This window comes from Mandrillus leucophaeus, unplaced genomic scaffold, assembly GCF_000951045.1.
Source record: "Mandrillus leucophaeus isolate KB7577 unplaced genomic scaffold, Mleu.le_1.0 Scaffold1599, whole genome shotgun sequence".
Classification (NCBI taxonomy): domain Eukaryota; kingdom Metazoa; phylum Chordata; class Mammalia; order Primates; family Cercopithecidae; genus Mandrillus; species Mandrillus leucophaeus.
In genome coordinates this window covers 68,999-89,724 of record NW_012101586.1, presented here as the reverse complement: position 1 = coordinate 89,724, position 20,726 = coordinate 68,999, and the positions used below count along the sequence as shown (strand labels likewise).

At 39.2% G+C, this 20,726-nt stretch overlaps 1 gene segment (V, D, J or C); it reads left to right on the top strand.

Moving 5' to 3' along the window:
* Positions 1-1,399: 1,399 nt before the first annotated feature.
* LOC105536466 lies at positions 1,400-19,361 on the top strand. The segment is given in 7 exon segments: positions 1,400-1,448; positions 1,812-2,130; positions 10,622-10,643; positions 12,967-13,088; positions 14,085-14,156; positions 18,057-18,180; positions 19,320-19,361. Coding segments are annotated over 7 exon segments (750 nt in total).
* The last annotated feature ends 1,365 nt before the right edge of the window (positions 19,362-20,726 follow it).

The following is a 20,726-nucleotide window of genomic DNA, read 5'->3' as shown; positions in this document are numbered from 1 at the left end:
ACAAGATTTCTTTTGGAATGTTACCTAGAAAGGCATTTGTTTGTTCATGTTCTTTGGCAATATGACTTGTGTTAAATTACCTAAGACTACATAGTAATACAAAGCAATTTTTTAATTGTTTACCTGCCCACACTTTTTTTTCTGAACTATGTCTATCGTTGTGAAGGGATTTGATGCAGGTACTACTTTTCAGGAGCAGTTCAACAAAATGTTAGGCACGTCTCTGAAAAATGAAGAATAGTTCAGTTGTTTCCCTATCTAATGATCAGCCGTGTGGTTGATTGGCATTACTGAGCTGTGATCATTTTCACATGGAAGTCCAGGAAAATGGCAGTTATAGGTAAATTTTATGCTAAGACATAAAACTGTGGATCCAGTTCTTGCTCTTCTTACACAGAGTATCTCCATTTGAACTGCGGGCTCAAGGCTACAGCTGCACCACATCCAGGCTGGGGGAGACTCAGGATTCACTCAGAGTTGACAAGAACCTGGAAGTCCTGACAGGACTCGATTCCTCATGACCAAGGAGACCATGTGGGAGGAGTTTCCCTGAACAGCACGCAAAAAAACATAATGCAAAGTTATTTCCTGCTTGTTCTGTATTATTATCCTAGAGAATTCTTCTGCTAATAAATCCCTCTGGTTAATCTCACATATGTGAGATAATTATGATGAGACACATACCAGATTGCTATAATTGGTCACCATCAATTTTTTATTCACTGCCTGAGGCATGAAATTCTTTCCTCTTACTTAAGTTGCACTGTGTGCCTTCTAAGTGCAAGAGACACATATCATCCTCCAGGTAAAGGCCTTCAAGAGAGCACTCTTACATATATAAATCACCAGGTACCAAGGGAAGGCAGATTCTAACATTTGCATCTAACGTTTTTGAACAGTTATCCTGGTAATAGAAGATTCCAGATAACTCTTGAGCTGGCAGAAGTCTCCCTTTTTATTTGCAAGCACATGCCCAGCCGTGCTTGTGGGGATAGGGCCCTTTCCTCTCTACATGAGCTGGGAGGGAGCCAAGCAGGATGGCATTCACCTCCCAGAGATCCATCCTAAACACACATTTTTACTTTGTCATGATCTTGGTGCTCTCTCATACTGGCACACCTATGTGTCTTTGTTCATGATCCAAATTTCACAGTTAGATCTTCTTTCCACCACTATAGGCAAAATGGACTTCAGTTCTATTTGTTTTTCTCCAAGGCACAATTTATATCACATTGCTCACAAGAAAGACCTGCCCCAACCACTGGCTCTTTCCACCTCACTACACCCACCAGGGGATTTGCATATTGTTTCCTGGGGAGAATCGTCCCTTGCAGTCAGATAAAAGCTCAGCTCTAACTTTGCAGTGACAGATTAGAACTGCTCAGTTCACCTTCTCAAGATGAGGTTCCCTGCTCAGCTCCTGGGACTGTTAATGCTCTTGGTCCCTGGTAAGAACAGAAGGAGAGAAGGGAGGAGAATGGGGTGAGAGGGTGAGCTCCGAGGGCTCTGCAGTCTCCCATGTTTATTCTACCTTATGTTAAGGAGTACATTCTAACTTTCAGGGAAGGGAATTTATACTTTTTCCTATTAAAAATTAGAAACCATCTCAAAAAAGAATGACTAATGCTCTAAGATCTTAGAAAATAAAAAAGTTCCTTGTGCTTATTTTCATATATTTTAGAAAGTCTCTTATTTATGATATGAATAAAAATTTGAAAAAAGATTAATCATAAATTAATATCATAAGAGAATTCATGAAAGTTGCTCATAATATTTGTACCTAATCTTTTACTTCTTTCTCATTGTTTTAGGATCCAGTGGGGATATTGTGATGACCCAGACTCCACTCTCCCTGCCAGTCACTGCTGGAGAGCCGGCCTCCATCTCCTGTAGGTCTAGTCAGAGCCTCCTGCATAGTAATGGAAATACCTATTTGTATTGGTACCTGCAGAAGCCAGGGCAGCCTCCATGGCTCCTAATCTACAGAGTTTCCAACCGGTTCTCTGGGGTGCCAGACAGGTTCAGTGGCAGTGGATCAGGCACTGATTTCACACTGAAAATCAGCCGGGTGGAGGCTGAGGATGTTGGGGTTTATTACTGCATGCAAGCTTTACAAACTCCTCCCACATTGATACAGCCCTTAACAGAAACCTCCCTGTTTGGATGGCCCAGCTGCCCACATGTGCTGCTTGTCTGGGGAGCAGCTCAGCAGGGTCTCTGAGTCTGCAGAGAGGAGGCTGTTGGAGAACTCAGGGCAGACCTTGCTGCTGAGGACACTGGCCCATGAGAGTCTCATCTGCATCTCAGTCTCATATGGGAACACTCCATCTGCTGTCACAGCATGAGGATGGCATCAGCAGTAGAACTATTCAGATGGTTCAAGTGCCCTGGAAGCAAACAGCTCTGATGAAGGGAGAGTGAATGAAAGTTCATCCTCACCCTCCGTGTCTGGCCCACATGTGTCAAGTACTTTTAGTCGGCAGAACAACCAGACAATGGAAGCAAGTTAGTGTTACCTCGAGTGGAATATGTGTTGGAAATAAACAGTTTGAAATTGGGTTTATTCAAGTTAATACATGGCATTATGGGGAAAGTATTATTTTCTCACTTTCTGAATGTACTATCTCTTTTATCACTTAACTAAACTGCCCTTTTCATTAACATGTTGGAGAACGCATTCTATGCAAGCTGCCTTCAGGGGAGTATGGCTAAGAATAGTCAGTAAATATGTTTGATTGACTATTCATAGACTTTGTAGACCCATTGCATATATAAAATCTTCATGCCAAACATCTTAAATTTGATTCATTTACCATTTGCCCAGTGAAAAGGAAGTTCTTGCAATTACAAAAGTGAACTCTGAAAATAAAAAAGCATAAACTGGAAGATGGAGAACATAAAATTACTTCATTAGCTACAAGATAAATGCAGATAAATGAATACAATATGTCAGTAATTAGGCTGTTGTTGTATTTCCCTGATGTGAGTTGTAGGATATCAGGCCTGTCACCTTATTCAATTACTGAAAAGCCTTTCAAGTGTGGACACTTGTTACTTTCAGGAGTATTGGAATGATCTACTGTAGAGAAGCTACTACAAATTACATTAAAAAAGAAAAAGGTGACTGTTTTTGATGATGGGTGACTAGAGGTAGCCGGGAAGAGCTGCTCTAACTGAGAGAAACCAGATCATCAAGTGGACCAGCGCACTCCAGACAGATCTTTGGGAAGAAGACTTTTAAAGTGGAAACAGGGAGGACACATCCTGGGCTGGAAGGGGAGGAAGCTGGGAATTCTGTGTGGGGTTTCTGAATACCAGGACTCCTTCCTTGCCCTTAGTGGCCCCTAGGGAAGGGGTGAGTGAAACAGACATGGAGCATCCCACACTTGCCATAGACCTCCATAATCCTAGCTCTGGAAAAACCTATGACCCTCACAGACATTTGAGTTGGCAGGTAGAACTGCCTGTAGACTGGGCAGAGAGAGAACTTCAGTCCTGCATAGAGCACAGAGGGTTTGGAGTGGGAGAGGCTGCAGTGGAGCATGGCCAGGGGCACCAGCCCTCAAGGCTCACAATATTCCTGTAGGCGGCTTTAGCGTCTGTGAGCTGCGGGACCTGGAGAAAGCCAGGCTGTCTTGCCTGAATAAGGGGCCAGTCTGATCTGAAAGCCCCTCTGTCTCCCTGTGTCAATTTCTGACTGCATCTGCTTGTGTGCAGCCTCAGTTGTCCCACCAAAATACTTGTCAGCAGCCACCACCATCGCTCTTTTACCAGCAGCTCCTGCCTTCCCATTGGACTACTTTTGCAGATGGACCACTACTGGTGTGCCTCCACTCACAGCGTTCCCCCACCTGAATGCAGTCACCCTCAGCCTACCCTGATCACCACTCTGAAAGGCATGTGTGACTGGATTTCCACTGACTTGTTGGTGTGCACTTGTACATGGCCTCCCACCGCCACACAGCTGATGCACACTCATCCTTGGCACCCACCACAGTACACTTCCTCGCAGCCCCTCTGACACCTTGCCACAGCACTTTTGCCAGCAGTCCCCACTGAAATGTTGTTGCCAGCAGACTGAGAACATCTGAGATGTCTAAAACAGCAGGTGCTTTACCTCAAAGAGTCAGAGAAGAAAGCTGTGGGCCTGGTCCCAGCCCCCTAGGTTAGAGCACACAGCATGGGAGTACTTGAGCTGAGCCTTGTCCCACTGAAAGTATCTAGAAATGTAGCCAATTAACTAAACCCAACTAATACCACAAGCAAACCTCAAGAACATAAAAAGATATAAAAACAAAAAGCCCCATCCTAGTAACAGCGACTTCAAGTTTAAAGGAAGGTAGGCCCACACAGATGAGAAGGAACAGTGCAAGAATACTGGCAACTCTAAAAGCCAGAATGTCTTCTTACTTCCAAACAACTGCACTAGATCCCCACCAATAGTTCTTAACCAGATTGAAATTACTGAAATGATAGACATAGAAGTCAAAATCTTGGCAGTAAGGAAACTTAATAAGATAGGAGAGAAGGTTAAAATTCAATCCAAGGAAAGCAGTATAATGAAGCAAGAGTTGAAAGATGACATAGCCATATTAAGAAGAACCAAAATTAATTTCTGGAAATGAAAAATGTATTGTAGAAATTCATAATGCAATTGGAAACATTAATGATAGAAGGGACCAAGCTGAGGAAAGAATCTCAATGCTCAAAGGTTGCACCTTTGAATCAATGAGGGAGACAAAAATGAAGAAAAGATGAAAACTGAACAAAACTTCTGAGAAGTATGGAGTTATGCATAGAGATCAACTCTGTGGCTCACTGGCATTTCTTAAAGAGATAGAGAGAGAACAAATAATTTGGAGAACATATTTGACAATATTGTCAACACAAATTTCCTCAACTTCACCAAAGAGGTTGATATGCAAATGCAGGAAATACAGAAAACCCTGTGGGATATTATAAAAGGTGGCTATCCACAAGACTCATAGTCATCGGATTCTCCAAGGTCAATGTAATAGAAAAAAATCTTAAAAGCAGCTAGAAAGAAAGGGTAGGCCATGTACAAAAGGAACTTCATCAAGCTAACAGTGGACCTTTCAGCAGAAATCTTATAAGCCAGAAGATAAGGGGGCATATATAAAGCATCCTTAAAGAAAAGAAATTCAAATCAAAAATGTCATATTCAGTCAAAGTAAACTTCACAAATGAAGGTTATAAAAGTCCTTTTCATATAAGCAAATACTAAGGAAATATGTTAACACCAGACATGCCTTACAAGAGGTTATTAAGGGAGTGCTAAACATGCAAATAAAAGACCAATACCTGCCACCACAAAAACACACTTATGTATATAGAACACTGACACTATAAAACAACTATACAATCAGATCTACCAAACAACCAGCTAACAACACGATGACAGGATGAAACCTTCACATATCAATATTGACCTTGAATGTAAAAGGGCTAAATGCCCCACTTGAAGGACAAGGAGTAGAAGATTAGATTGAATAAAGAAGGAAGACCCCATTGTTTGCTGTCTTCAAGAGACCCAACTTACACGCAATGACACTCAGATGTTCAAAGTAATGGGTTGAAGAAATATCTACCAAGCAAGTGGAACACAAAATAGAGCAGTGGTAGCTATTCTTATTTCAGACAAAACAGACATTAAACCAGCAATGATGAAAAGGGACAAAAAGGGCATTACATAATGATAATGAGTTCAGTTCAACAAGAATACTTAACTATCCTAAATATATAGGCACCCAACACTGGAGAATCCTGATTCATGAAACAAGTTCTTAGAGCCCTATGAAGAAACTTAGATAAACACATAATAATAGTGGGAGCCTTCAACATGTCACTGACAGTTTTAAGCCATCAAGGCTGAAAACTAAGAAACATATTCAGGACATAAACTGAATGTTTGAACCAACGGACCTAACAGACATCTACAGAATACTTCACTCAATGACAACAGAATATAGAATTCTTTTCATCTGCACACAGTGCATAGTCTAACATCAATCACATGCTCAGTCATAAAGCAATTCTTAACAAATTCAAAAAACACCTTAAGCTTACCAACCACTCTCTGAGACCACAGCACAATAAAAATAGATATCAATATAAAGAAGATCTCTCAAAACCAAACAATTACATGGACATTATGCTCCTGAATCACTTTTGGGTAAACAATGTAATTAAGGCAAGATTTAAAAACAAAAAAAAGTGAAATAAATAAAAATAAAACAAAACCCGACAGAGTCTCTTGGACAGAGCTAAAGCAGGGCTAACAGGACAATTTATAGTGTTAAACACCTACCTCAAGTACTTAGAAAAAACTCAACTTAAGAACCTAACAGCACACCTAGAAAAACCAGAAAAACAATAGTAAACCAAGCCCAAAGCTAACAGAATTTTAAAAAATTCAGATCTAAGCTGAATGAAATTGAGACACAAAAATCCATATAAAATATCAACAAAAACAAATATTGGCTCTTTGAAAGAATAAACAAGATTGATCGATTGTTAGTTAGATTAGTAAAGAAAAAAAGAGAAGACCCAAGCAAACACAATCAGAAATGACAAAGTAGACATTACCACTGACCCCACAGAAATCCTAAAAACCCTCAGAGACTATTATGAACACCTCTATGCACACAAACTAGAAAACCTAGAACAAATGGATTGATTCCGGGAAACATATAACCCTTCAAGACTGAACTAAGAAGATATTGAAATACTAAACAAACCAATAATGAGTTCAGAAATTGAATCAGTAAAAAACAAAACAAAAAATAACTATTAACCAGAAAAAGCCCTGGAGCAGACAAATTCATGGCCAAATTTTACAAGACATACAAACAAGAGCTGATACCAATCCTACTGAAATTCTTCTAAATACTAAGAAGCAGAAACTTCTCCTGAATTCATTATATCAGGCTGGCATCATTGTGATACAAAACCATGGCAGGGACACAATGGGAAAATAAAACTTTGGACCAACATCCCTGATGAACATAGATGCAAAAATCCTCAACAAAATAGTAACAAATCAAATTTTGCAGCACAACAGAAAGCTAATCCATCATGACCAAGTCAGCTTTATCCCTGGAATGCAAGTTTGGTTCAACATACACAAATCAGTAACTGTGATTCATTACATAAACAAAACTAAAAACAAAAACCACACACTCATCTCAAAAGATGTAGACAAACCTATCCATAAATTCAACAACCCTTCATGTTAAAAACCTTCAACAAATAAGACGTTGAAGTAACAAAACTCTTATTATCAAAATAATAAGAAGCATCTATGGCAAAGCCACAGCCAACATCATACTGAATAGGTAAAAGCCGTTAGTATTCCCCTTGAGAATCAGAATAAGACAAGGATGCCCACTGTCACCACTCCTATTTGACATAGTACTGCAAGTCCTATCCAAAACAGTCAAGTAGAACAAGGAATAAAATGCATCCAAATAGGAAGAGAAGAAGTCAAACTATTTTTGCAGATGATATGATTCTATACCTAGAAAAACGTATAGTCTCTGCCCAAAGTCTTCTGGAACTAATAAACAACTTAACTAAAGGTACAACTTAAGCAGCATTTCAGGATACAAAACTAATGTATAAAACTTAGTAGCATTTTCTCAGTCTTTTCTGGGCCTTGTGTGTGGAGAGCTTTCTAACCTACCAAGTGGTAGAGCTAAAAGTACAGCAGCCTTTTTGGTAGCCACATGGCAGAATGATCAGTTGCATTGCTTATTCTAAACATTGGTTCTTTTAAAAACATTTTTTTTACTCAAAGAAAGAAATAGTATAAATTATTAACAATGAACATAAATTCGGAGTGTTGATGTAGGATTAAATATCCAGATTTTATTTTCAATCTTAATCCTTAGCTTCTTGGGAGTTGCTGGGCTCCAGTGTCTCTGTGGTTTCTCCAGCTTAGCTGAGTTCCAGCTATTTTGGATCTTTTCTGCTTTTCTAAGTCATTGAGTCATTTTTACCACACAATACAATTTGCATGTAAGGCTGGGAAAACATGTATTGTTCTAAATTGGCCATTTTAAGCCATTTTAAAGAAAGTGAGTTCATAGTTGTTGCCTTTTAACTTATAGTCAAGCTTCATTCTTTCAAAGAGAAATGTGTGATTTACATTTACTTGCTATGATTTTGTAGTTAGGAGATCCTTGTGGGCATTATTCTAACTAATATGTAGACACACGGAAATTTTTGGACTTAATATTAAATGTGTGGTATCTGTGAAATTGGTTCCATCAGGTGGCTTGACTAATTTTTTTCTATAATTGTATATGGACTGCATTAAAAAAACACATTCGCCTTCATACTAGGTTGTAAAAAATTATCTTACAATGCATAAGATGTTTTTTCCGTCCTATGTTAGATTTTCTTAGCATTTCGTATTTAATGTGTTGTCAGTTTGTGATTTTTAAACCAGAATTTGGTTTAAGAAATGGTTGTAATATATGTGAGAAATAGTTTGGTGTTCACCTTATGAAAATAAAGATAGTAAGTAAGGTTTCCTGTGCACCTTATACCAGAGTTCAGTATAATACAGTACTTTCTGTTTTCAAACAGATAAATCATGATACAGTCTGTATTGCCTGTAAGATCTATCTCATAAACCACATTCTTGACAACTAAAATAAAAATTAGTAGCATTTTTATACAGCAATGACATTCAAGCTGAGAGCCAACTCAAGAAAGAAATTCTACATACAATAGTCACAGAATTTTTTTTTTAAACTAGGAATTGAGTCAACCAAGAATGGATGAAAGGTCTCTACAACAAGAACTGCAACACACTGCTACAAGAAATCAGAGATTACACAAACACATTGGGAAACATTCCATGGTCGAGGATAGGAAGACTCAATATTGTCAAAATGGCCATACCACCCAGAGCAATTTACAGATTCAATGCTATTCCTATCAAACTACCAAAGACATTTTTAACAGCATTAGAAAAAAAGTATTCTAAATTTCATGTGGACCAGAAAAGAACCAAAATAATCAAAAAAATCCTAAGCAGAAAGAACAATGCCAGAGGCATTGCACTACCTGACTTCAAACTAGACTATAAAGACATAGTAACCAAGACAGCATGACACTGGTACAAAAACAGATACACAGACCAATGGGAGAGATTAGAGAATGCAGAAATAAAGCCACATAACTACAACCATCTGATCTTTTTGATAAAGTTGACAAAAAAAGCAATAGGGGAAGGGAATTCCTATTCAATAAATGGTGTTGGGAAAACTGGCTAGCCATATGCAGAAGATTGGAAATGGACTCATTCCTTTTCCCATATAAAAAAATCAGCTCAAAACAGATTAAAGTCTTAAACATGAAACCTAAAACTATAAAAACCCTAGAAGGAAACCTAGGAAACACCATTCTAGACATAGGCCCTGGCAAATATTTCATGACAGAGACACCAAAAGCAATTGCAACAAAAACAAAAATTGGCAAATAGAGTTTAATTAAAGAGCCTCTGACTAGCAAAATTAACTATCAACAGAGTAAACAGACAACCTACAGAATGGGAGAAAATATTTGCAAACTATACATCTGACCAAGGTTTGATATCCATAATCTATAAGGAACTTTAACAAATCACCAAGTAAAGAAACCAGCAACCATATTAAAAATTGGTCAAAAGACATGAGTAGACACTTCTCAAAGAAGACATACATGTGGATTTCGAGCATATAAAAGTGTTCAGCATCATTAATCATCACAGAAATGCAAATCAAAATCACAATAGATACCACATCACATGAGACAGAATGGCTATTAAAACGTCAAAAATAACAAATGTTGGTGAGAGTTCAGAAAAAAAGGCAACACTTATAGACTGCTGGTGAAAACATAAAAAGTTTAGTCACTGTGGAAACGAGTTTGGAGATTTCTCAGAGAAGTTTCTTAAAACAGAGCCACCACTCAACCCAAGAATCCCATTGCTAGGTGTATAGCTAAAGTTATATAAATTGCCCCACCAAAAAGACACAGGCACTCATACGTTCATTGCAATGCTATTCACAATAGCAAAGACACGCAACCTACATGCTCATCAACAAGGGATTGGATAAAGAAAATGTGGTAAGTCTTAGGATACAAAATGAATGTGCAAAATTCACAAGCATTCCTATACACCAATAACAGACAAACAGAGAGCCAGATCATGAGGGAACTCCCATTCACAATTGCTTCAAAGAGAACAAAATGCCTAGGAATCCAACTTAAAAGGGACGTGAAGGATCTCTTCAAGGAGAACTACAAACCACTGCTCAATGGAATAAAAGAGGACACAAACAAATGGAAGAACATACCATGCTCATGGATAGGAAGAATCAATATTGTGAAAATAGCCATACTGCCCAGGGTAATTTATAGATTCAATGCCATCCCCATTAAGCTACCAATGACTTTCTTCACAGAATTGGAAAAAACTACTTTAAAATTCATAAGGAACCAAAAAAGAGCCTGCATTGCCAAGACAATCCTAAGCCAAAAGAACAAAGCTGGAGGCATCAAGCTACCTGACTTCAAACTATACTACAAGTCTATGGTAAGAAAAACAGCATGGTACTGGTACCAAAACAGAGATACAGATGAATGAAATAGAATAGAGCTCACAGAAATAATACCATACATCTACAACCATCTGAGTTTTTACAGAACTGACAAAAACATGAAATCAGGAAAGGAGTCCCTGTTTAATAAATGGTTCTGGGAAAACTGGCTAGCCATATGTAGAAAACTGAAACTGGATCCCTCCCTTTCATCTTATACAAACATTAATTCAAGATGGGTTAAAGACTTAAATATTAGACCTAAAACCATAAAAACCCTAGAAGAAAACCTAGGCAATACCATTCAGGACATAGGCATGGGCAAGGACTTCATGACTAAAACACCGAAAGCAATGGCAACAAAAGTCAAAATTGACAAATGGGATCTAATTAAACTAAAGAACTTATGCACAGCAAAAGAAACTACCGTCAGAGTGAACAGGCAACCTACAGAATTGGAGAACATTTTTGCAAACTACCCATCTGACAAAGGGCTAATATTCAGAATCTACAAAGAACTTACACAAATTTACAAGAAAAAAAAATCAAACAACCCCATCAAAAAGTGGGCAAAGGATAAGAACAACACTTCTCAAAAGAAGACATTTATGCAGCCAACAGATCCAAGAAATACTCATCATCACTGGCCGTCAGAGTACAGCAAATCAAAACCACAATGAGATGCCCTCTCAAACCAGTTAGAATGGTGATCATTAAAAAGTCAGGAAACAACAGGTGCTGGAGAGGATGTGGAGAAATAGGAACGCTTTTACAGTGTTGATGGGACTGTAAACTAGTTCAATCATTGTGGAAGACAGTGTGGAGATTCCTCAAGGATCTAGAACTAGAAATACCATTAGACCCAGCCATCCCATTACTGGGCATATACCCAAAGGATTATAAATCATGCTGCTATAAAGATACATGCCCATGTATGTTTATTGCAGCACTATTCTAAATAGCAAAGACTTGGAACCAACCCAAATGTCCATCAATGATAGACTGGATTGAGAAAATGTGGCACATATACATCATGGAATACTATGCAGCCATAAAAAAGGATGAGTTCATGCCTTTTGTAGGGAGATGGATGAAGCTAGAAGTCATCATTCTGAGCATACTATGGCAAGGGCAGGAAACCAAACACCACATGTTCTCACTCATAGGTGGGAATTGAACAATGAGAACCCTTGGACACAGGGTGGGGAACATCACACACCAGGGCCTGTCGTGGGGTGGGGTAGGGGGAGGGATAGCATTAGGAGATATACCTAATGTAAATGATGAGTTAACGGGTGCAGCACACCAACATGGCACATGTGTACATATGTAACAAACCTGCACATTGTGCACGTGTACCATAGAACTTAGAGTATAATAATAAGAAAAAGGAAAAGAAAGAAAATGTGGTACATTGCCATAAAAAATATGAAATAATGTCCTTTGCATCAACGTGGATGCAGCTGGAGGCCATTATTCTAAGCGAATTAAAACAGGAACATAAAACCAAATACCGCATGTTCTCACTTACAAGTGGGAGCTAAATACTGAGTACACATGGACATAACGACAGGAACGATAAACACTTGGGCTTACGTGAAGAGGGAGGGTAGGAGGAGGATGAGGGTCAAAACATTACCTATTGGGTACTATACTCATTTGTAAACCAAACCCCAGTGACTCTCAATTTACCCTTGTAACAATACTGCACATTTACTCCCTGAAGCTAGAATAAAAGCTGAGAAAAGTAAAAAAAAAAGACAAATGCAGAATTACATGAAAGATTTTTGTCTCTCACTAATTTTAAGAATTTTAAAAGTATTTAAACTAAGCACTATTTTAGACATGATGAATTTTGTTCAATGTTTTCATAAGGAAAGGTTTCATACAATACAAAAACACATTATTTTTACATAAACCATGATTTCCTCAAAATGAATATGAATCCTATTATATTTTAGTTGTAAAGGCACAGAAAATTTATGCTTTTCACCTATTTCACTTAAAATAGTGCTTTAAGATTATATCACACTGAATAGTGCGTCATATCTGTTACATGTCATAACAATGTGTGGAAGACACATTGAACAATAGAACAAGATGTTGCTGCTTCAGGCTAAAGGTATGCAATATACTTTAAATGACTGTATATTCCAAGATAATGGATTCCATGGATAGGGTAACTTAAATTCCAATGTGCCATTTCTGTTAGGTTTAAAAGATTTCTGGCAAAATTTATACAGAAGTCAAGCAGACCAGAGCCCTCAAATTAATGAAACATAACACACTGAGTGTGTTATTTAAAAAACTAATTAATACATGCACTATGAAACTTAGATGTTATTACATAATGCAGGGAGAGAAAAGAAACTGCAAGCAGCAAGAGCAGGGGCTAAGCAATGCTCTAGTCGTCTTTAGCTCTCATGTGATTGACAGCATCTATGTGATTGACATGGACTTTGAGTTTCTGAGTTTAATGTGAGTCAGGGGATACAACTTAAACCCACTCAAAGGGTAAGACATTAAAATAACATGTTTTAAAAATAAACAAAAATACAACCTACATATTTCTGACATTGCAAGGGGCTATAGTCTCAAAACAAAATGGTCAAAAATAAATGATTCCAAAAACTGAAAGAGGATACAAGGGGCATCAGAAGATAATGGAGTTGGCTGTTACAAAGAATCTTCAACATACGGCAGACCAAATGTGACAAGGTTTCTCTGTCTGTGCCATGTCAGTGCAGAGGCAGGCAGGTGGCTTTTGTGATGTCGGTGGCTCTGCTCCATGAGGTCACTCAGGCGGGCAGGAGGCACAACCACCCTCAGCACATATCTTCCCTCCTTCCTCACAGTCACTGCCCCCATGTCCATTCCTCAGCAGCATGAACTGGAACTGAGTGAAGAGAAATGTTTTCTCCTTAAAGATTGAAGAAAATGCATGCTTTTCATTAGTGACAAATGTTATTTTGCCTTAAGCACACAATTGAGAAATTTTTCATTTAGTGCTTCTGCTGGTAAACCCACATTTGTTTGTTTGTTTTCATCTGAAAATGTATTTACATGATTCTTGAAAATAATTTTTTGACTATCAAATTATATTTGTGACAGCGTATTTGAAATTGCTAGCTACCATTCGATAATTACTGATAAAAAGTTATTTGAAAAAAAAAAAGAAACCAGTACTCTATGATTCTAGCTCTTCTCCTTTGAAAGAAAGACGTCTTTTTTTTATTCCTACAGATGCCTTTTAATCTCTTCGATTGGCCTTACTTTTTGTACAATTTAATGTATTAAGTTTTATGTATGATTTATGATACATTTGTTTATTTTCATTATCACAAAATAAAAAAACCTGAGAGGTTGCTATGTTGAAGCCTAACACTAGATGGCAAAAAAGTTCCACGAAAGAGACCGCACCGTGCTTATAGAAATACGGGGAATGTAAGGGTGACAGTGTCCTATTCTCAACAGGGAGCCCCCAAGTTTGGAATGGGATCTCATGTGTGACTTGGAGCACTTGGGAGGAGCTGTCCGTGTGCTGAGGTGAGAGGAAACCCACTCTGTTTTCTGTGCTCTGAAACTGGAGGCAGGGCTTTGCCCCCTCACTGCCTTGGCTGTGTCCATCTGCTATGAACCAAATTGTGTTCCCAAATTCATATTGGAGCTCTAATCCCCAAAGTGGCTGTAGGAAGCAATTGAGGTTATAAGAAGGTAATTGAGGTTAACTGGGGCCATAAGGGTGAGGTCCTGATCCAGTAGGATTAGTGTTCTTAGAAGAACAGAACCAGAGAGCTCTCCTTTTTTTAGTCTCTCTCTAACCTTCACTCTGCCCCACTTGCCTGATTATGGAAAGGCCATGTGAAAGCATGATAAGAAGGTGGTATCTGCAAATAAGGAAGAATATCCTTAGCAGAAAGTAAACCCTGCTAGACCTTGATCTTGGAGTTTTGAGCACTAGAAATGTGAACATAAACGTCTATGGTTTAAGCTGTTCTGCCCAGAGTACTTTGGTGTGGCAGCGCAAGAATATTAGTCTATTGTCCCCATCCTATCTTAGCAGGATCAGCCTCAGGAGGCCCTTATGGACATGGCGACCCAGATTTGCTCCTCTTACTCCTGCTGTTCAGACTCTTTTGTGAGGAGAGAGGCCAGCAGCGCTTGAGCCATGAAAGCTGGGCAGAGACATCCCACATAACTCCAGTCAGAGGGGAGGCTGCCAATTGGTCCGTGGGGTGGATATGTCCTGTGACCATGCAGCCACTGAGCCATGTGCACTGCCCTGTCTGACAGAGTCCATCAGGGAGTGACTCTCCAAGCTGTGTTCTGGGATGAAGCATTCCTCCACTTGGTGTCCAGACCCACTAACCATCTCCTCTGCACTTGCGGCTCTGTGTTCTCCAGACCCCCAGGTCACTGCATGTCCCCATCAATGGGCCAGTCACTGCTCGGACCAGTATGAACACATTGGTGGGTCCTGGACTTCCTGACCCTCAAGCTCTATAGGGGGAAAGGGGACATGAGGTGCACCCATTGGTGCTTTTTAAATGTTCATGGTCAAGTCATCCAATTTAAAATCATACATTATATCTACAAAATTAAATCAATTTCTCTATAAATATACATACTATTTTGATTTATACTATAGATACATTGCATATACACATATATCCATATAATTGATATCTATTATATGCATTTATTAAAGTTTACATAATACATACATATATGTTATTCGCTGAACAAGTACTCCATTTATTTCCAAGAAGAGCAGAGTCTGGCTGAGTGAAGCCTCTGGGGACATTTGCTGACCATTCCATTTTTGTTCTAGCAGGATCCTTGGCCCATGAGGACCTATGAGGACAGAGATTAGGACAGCTGGCCCTGGGATCTCAAGCTTCGCATTAAGGCCCTCGTCTTTGAGGCTTTTACTCTGACTGTGACCTCTGGGCTTTGTGTAGCATCTGTAGATGTGTGAGCAGTTTTCGTCCATGAAGATCCTGCCAGGCAGACCTGTGATCAGGGCCTGTGGTTCTTCTTAGGTCCTCAGCCCCATGGTTCAGGAGACCGTCTGCTTCTTCCACAGCCCAGGGCCAGAGACTGGCAGCTCTTGGACAATGCAAGCTTGACCTCAGTCCTGGCTTGAGGATCCTATTCTAAATCTCTTTTCTCCTGTTCCTGTACCTGAATGCCTTCCCTGGCCCTAAATGCACAAGACACATTTCCAGAACTGTGAAATCTAACATTGTCATCTGGAAGATTAGCAATCTGACTCTCCTGTCATCCTCAGGGCCTGACTTGTTTAGGAAAAGAATTTAGCAATCTCTCTCCTACTTGTACGTCCTTTTATAGGCTCTCTGCAGGAAAAAAATATGGCTCTTTTTGCCCGACTCTGCAGACAGTCAGACCTTACGATTGTCTTCCCTTGTTCCCTAAAAGTCGCTGTTATTCTGTTCATTTTCAAGGTTCACTGATTTCATATTGTTCGAACACAACATGTTTTGCAATCAATTTGTACAGTTAACACAATTATCACAGTGGTCCTCAGGTGATGTACATTCTCAGCTTAGAAGATAACAGGATTGAGAGAAGAAAATAAAGACAGGCATAAGAAATTATAAAAGTATTATTTGGGAACTGATAAGCGTCCATGAAATTTTCACAGTTCATGTTCCTATGCTGCAGCTCCAGCTGGTCCCTCTGTTCAGGGTCCCTGACTTCCTGCAATACTTTGAGACTTTTACTCTGGCTGTGGGCTCTGGGCTTTGTGTAACATCTGTAGACATGTAAGCAGTTTTCATCCATGACGCCCCTGTCAGGCAGACCCGTGAGCAGGGCCTGTGGTTCTTCCTAGGTCCTCAGCCCCAGGGTTCAGGAGAGCAACTGCTTCTTCCACAGCCCAGGGAAAGAGACAGGCAACTCTTGGGCAATGCAAGCTTGACCTCAGTCCTAGCTTGAGAACCCTATTTTAAATCTCCTTTCTCCTATTCCTGTACCTGAATGCCTTCCCTGGCCCCAAATGCAGAGGACACATTCCCACAGCTGTGAAATCTAACATTGTCATCTGGAAGATTAGAAATCTGACTCTCTTGTCATCCTCATGGCCTGGCTTGTTCCAACCTCCACCAGGTATAAAAGCCCATATGATCTCTCCCCACCCCATATAATTTAACTTAGACACATAGTGAAATTTACATGTTGCAAAGCTGTTGGTCCTTACATAGCAGCTATTTTCCCCTCCCTTGATGTATAGCACACCAGCTCTGTTCCACTATGTAAGAAAAGGCCAATGAGTTTCTCCCAGCATAGGACAAGACCAGGGATTAAGGGCACACGGGATCACCTCCACAATGAGATTAAGGAGAGTGAAGGGTGAGCCAGGCATTTTAGAAAGATTACAACGTCTCATGAAAGGAGTAAGGTGAAGACCATTTTTTCCTTCAACACATGTGAGTGGACATAATTCTTAGAGTCACTGCAGCCATTTTGAGATCATGAGGCATCAAGCCCAAGACTAAAAATCTAAAGTGAGGAAAGTGCAAACCAGAAATGCAGAAAGAGCCTGGATACTTTCTGCTGTTAACAATACAGCTTTCGTGCTACATCAATGCTAAATGCTCCAACTTTTGGATACTTTACCTTTGCTTAAGCCATTACTATAGTTTCTTTGAGTTTCTTCTAAAATTATTTTAATTTATCCCAAAAAGATACTTAAGGAAAAGAGCCTGGGTTGGCCATAGACCTTATATTTAGGAAAAGAAATGTGTTATCCTACTTGTGTGTGCATTGTGGGAGCTTGAGGCATGAAAGACAGGAGTCATAATAAGCAATGGGGCTCCCTGACATCTTGGTCTCGCCAATTACATGGCTGGAGAAACCCTAAGCACTCGGAAGAGGTTATAAATTCTGTTCCGTTCATGTCTCCATCTCCATTTCTCTTTTGATGTCCTGAGAATTGAACAGTTCCTTGTGCTTCTTAATTCTATCCCCCTTCAAGATAATAAAAACAGAATTGTGGTTAAGAAACAGACAGAAAATTTGGAGAAGACATAGTCTCTGGGGTTTGTATGCATCTCCTCAACACCAAAATGGTGTTTCAAATTTCCGCTCCTTCTTACTGCTTTTGTTTTGCTTGTTCATATATTTATTTTTCATAAATAATAACTGTATTAAAATATTCAGAATTTATGATCTTTGATAGATCAGGACTCATGCATCGGTTTCATTTTTTAATGTCAATAATTATAATACAAACAGAAGTATTTGCTTAATTTAGGTTAAAATTAATTTGTCAAAAATATGTGGAGACGTGCATACCTTTTAAAATTTGGGGAGGCCTCTGGGTAGCAATAATTTGAAACCTTAAGGACTCCATTTGGCTAAAGGTAAAATGATAGACTCTGTTAATTCTTTAGTGTGTTTGTATCTTGTTTCTATTGGAAATAGCCCCCAAACCCAAAGTAATGAGGCTCCACTGAGACCAAATATTTTAACATCGTCCTCCCTCAAGTGTTTTGAAGTTTTCACAGTGGCTACGGCCATCCCATCGGAGCGTCATGCAGTCATGCAGGTGAGCTTAGTGATGTTTTTTGTCCTCAAAATGGACATTTGAAAAATTTGAAAGCAGTCTGAAAATGTAGAGCGCTTGTGGGTGTCATTGTCACTGCCGAAATGGTCAGAATTCCTCTTACCACTCAGAATGGTTTTGGCCTGCAAGGCCACCAAACTAGAACTGAACTGAGCTCTAAGGTCCTGGGAAACTGTCCAGCAGGAAGAGCTGCCTATTCAAGAGCTTTGGAGGGCTCTAGGGCACAGACTTGTCTCTTTCAACACATGCACTCCTGAACCAACTCAACCTGGTTACCCTCACTACCCTGTGTTCCACATCTGAAAAAAAAGAAGGGGGGAGGGTACTGAGCTTAATGAGCTTGAGAACCCTTAGGCTGCCTGACGTGCAGGAGCTGGAGTCACACCTGGATGGCAAGAGATGTAGAAGCCCAGCTGAGAAGGAAATCAATGGGAACTGGGAGAGAAAGGGAAACACACAAAGTTCTTTTTTGGATAATGGAGATCTCCAAGCTGTTATTGAAGGTCATATTTCTCCATTGTCTTCCCACTCCACCACCAATGAGGAGGTGAATTGATTTCTGTTCAAATATGCTTTTCGAAAGGAGAAAAAATTGAGAATCTTGATGACATTCACCTGATACCCAGAGGATCCTCATGTTCCACTTCAAAAACCTGAAGACCAGATAATCAGCAGACATGACCTCTGCACATCTTTTTCCAATTCATTAAATTATTGAGCTGCCACTGTGCTATGTGGTTACCCAAGTTACCTGAGGAATGAAGAACAAGATGGCACAGTCACAGCTCTCAGGGAGAGGGAAGAGGAGGAAGGAGGAAGCAGGAACACAAGCAGTTAGTTATAATAATGCGAAGGGGAACAAGAGGCATACACACCGCCAGGCATTTTTAGGGGGCTCAGAAAAGGGGCCTCTTCCCAGTCCTTACGAACCAGCAGGCCTATCTGTTGGATATTTCCTTCTTTCCTGTTGTGAGAGGATTCCTGACACCAAGAAGGAGCACCAAATTTACCAGACATTCCAGGTGGCGATTCAATTTTGTAATCAAACCTTTCAGATGTAAAGCTCAGAATCACCAGATTCTCCTTTCAGATTCCTCCCCGTGTCTCTGCATCCTTCTCAGGGTCGGAAGAAGGAAGCCTTTCCAGTGAATGCTTCTCTGTAGTATTTTCTCTGTATGCAATAGACAAGTTTGAGGAAATCCTGTTTTCCAGTGGAGAAGTGAAATTCCTTTCAGCTGGAGACAGTTTCTTCAGCTGGTCCTTTTACTTTATTTTATTTAGGCCTCTGTGGTAGTGCAAGAAAGGGTACATGCAAAACATGAAGAGAATCTAGAAGAAACAATATTTCTTGGTTATACTTACAGTTAATGGAAACATCTCTTTGCAGAAATGAGAATAATTCTCTTTAGTTTTAAACATACACAATACTGTCAACAAATTGGATTGTTTTTTTTTCTTCAACTTTTATTTTAGGTATCAGAGATTACCTGTGCAGTTTTGTTATGTGGGTATATTGTGTGATACTGAGATTTGGGGTAAAAATTATCCCTTCACCCAGGTAGTGAACACAAAATACAGTAAGTCATTTTTCAATCTTCACTCCCTCCTTCCCCTCTCCCCTGCTAGTATTCCCCAGTGTCTATCGTTCCCATCTTTATGGGTACTCAATGTTTAGCTCCCACTTATAAGTGAGAACATGTGGTATTTGGTTTTCTGTTCCTGTGTTACTTCGCTTTAGAAAATGGCCTCCAACTTCATTCATGTTGCTGCAAAGGACATGATTTCATTATTGTTGTGACTGTGTAGTAATCCATGGTGTGTACATACTGTATTTTATTTATCCACTCCACAATTCATGGTCATCTAGGTTGATTCCATGTCTTTGCTATTGTGAATAGTGTAGCAATGAACCTACAAGTGCATGTGTCTTTTTTTATAGAAGAATTTATTTTCCTTTAGGTGTATTCCTTGTAACAGGATTGCTGGATTGAATGGTAATTGGGTTTTAAGTTATTTGAGAAATATCCAAACTGCTTTCCACAGTGACTGATCTAATTTACATTTACATCAACAGTTTATAAGTGTTTATTTCTCTTTACAACCTTGCAGCATCTGGTTGTTTTTTTTGTTTTGTTTTGTTTTTTTTTTTTTGTTTTTGTTTTTTGTTTGTCTTTTTTTGTTTTTGTTTCTTTACTTTTTAGTTATAGGCATTCTTACTGGTATGAGTCAGTATCTCATAGTGGTTTTGATTTACATATCTCTAAAAATTAGTGATGCTGCCACTTTTTGATATGTTTGTTGGCTGCTCGTCTATTTTTTGACAAGTGTCTGTTCATTTCCTTTGCCTACTTTTTAAAGGGCTTATTTTGTTTTGCTTGTTGAATTCAGTTTTTTTGTTCTAAGATTCTAGCTAATAGATTTTTGCAGGATGTGTAGTTTGCAAATATTTGTTTTTCCATTATATAGTTTGTTTACTCTGCTGATAGTTTTCTTTCTTTCTTTCTTTCTTTCTTTTTTTTTCTTTTTCC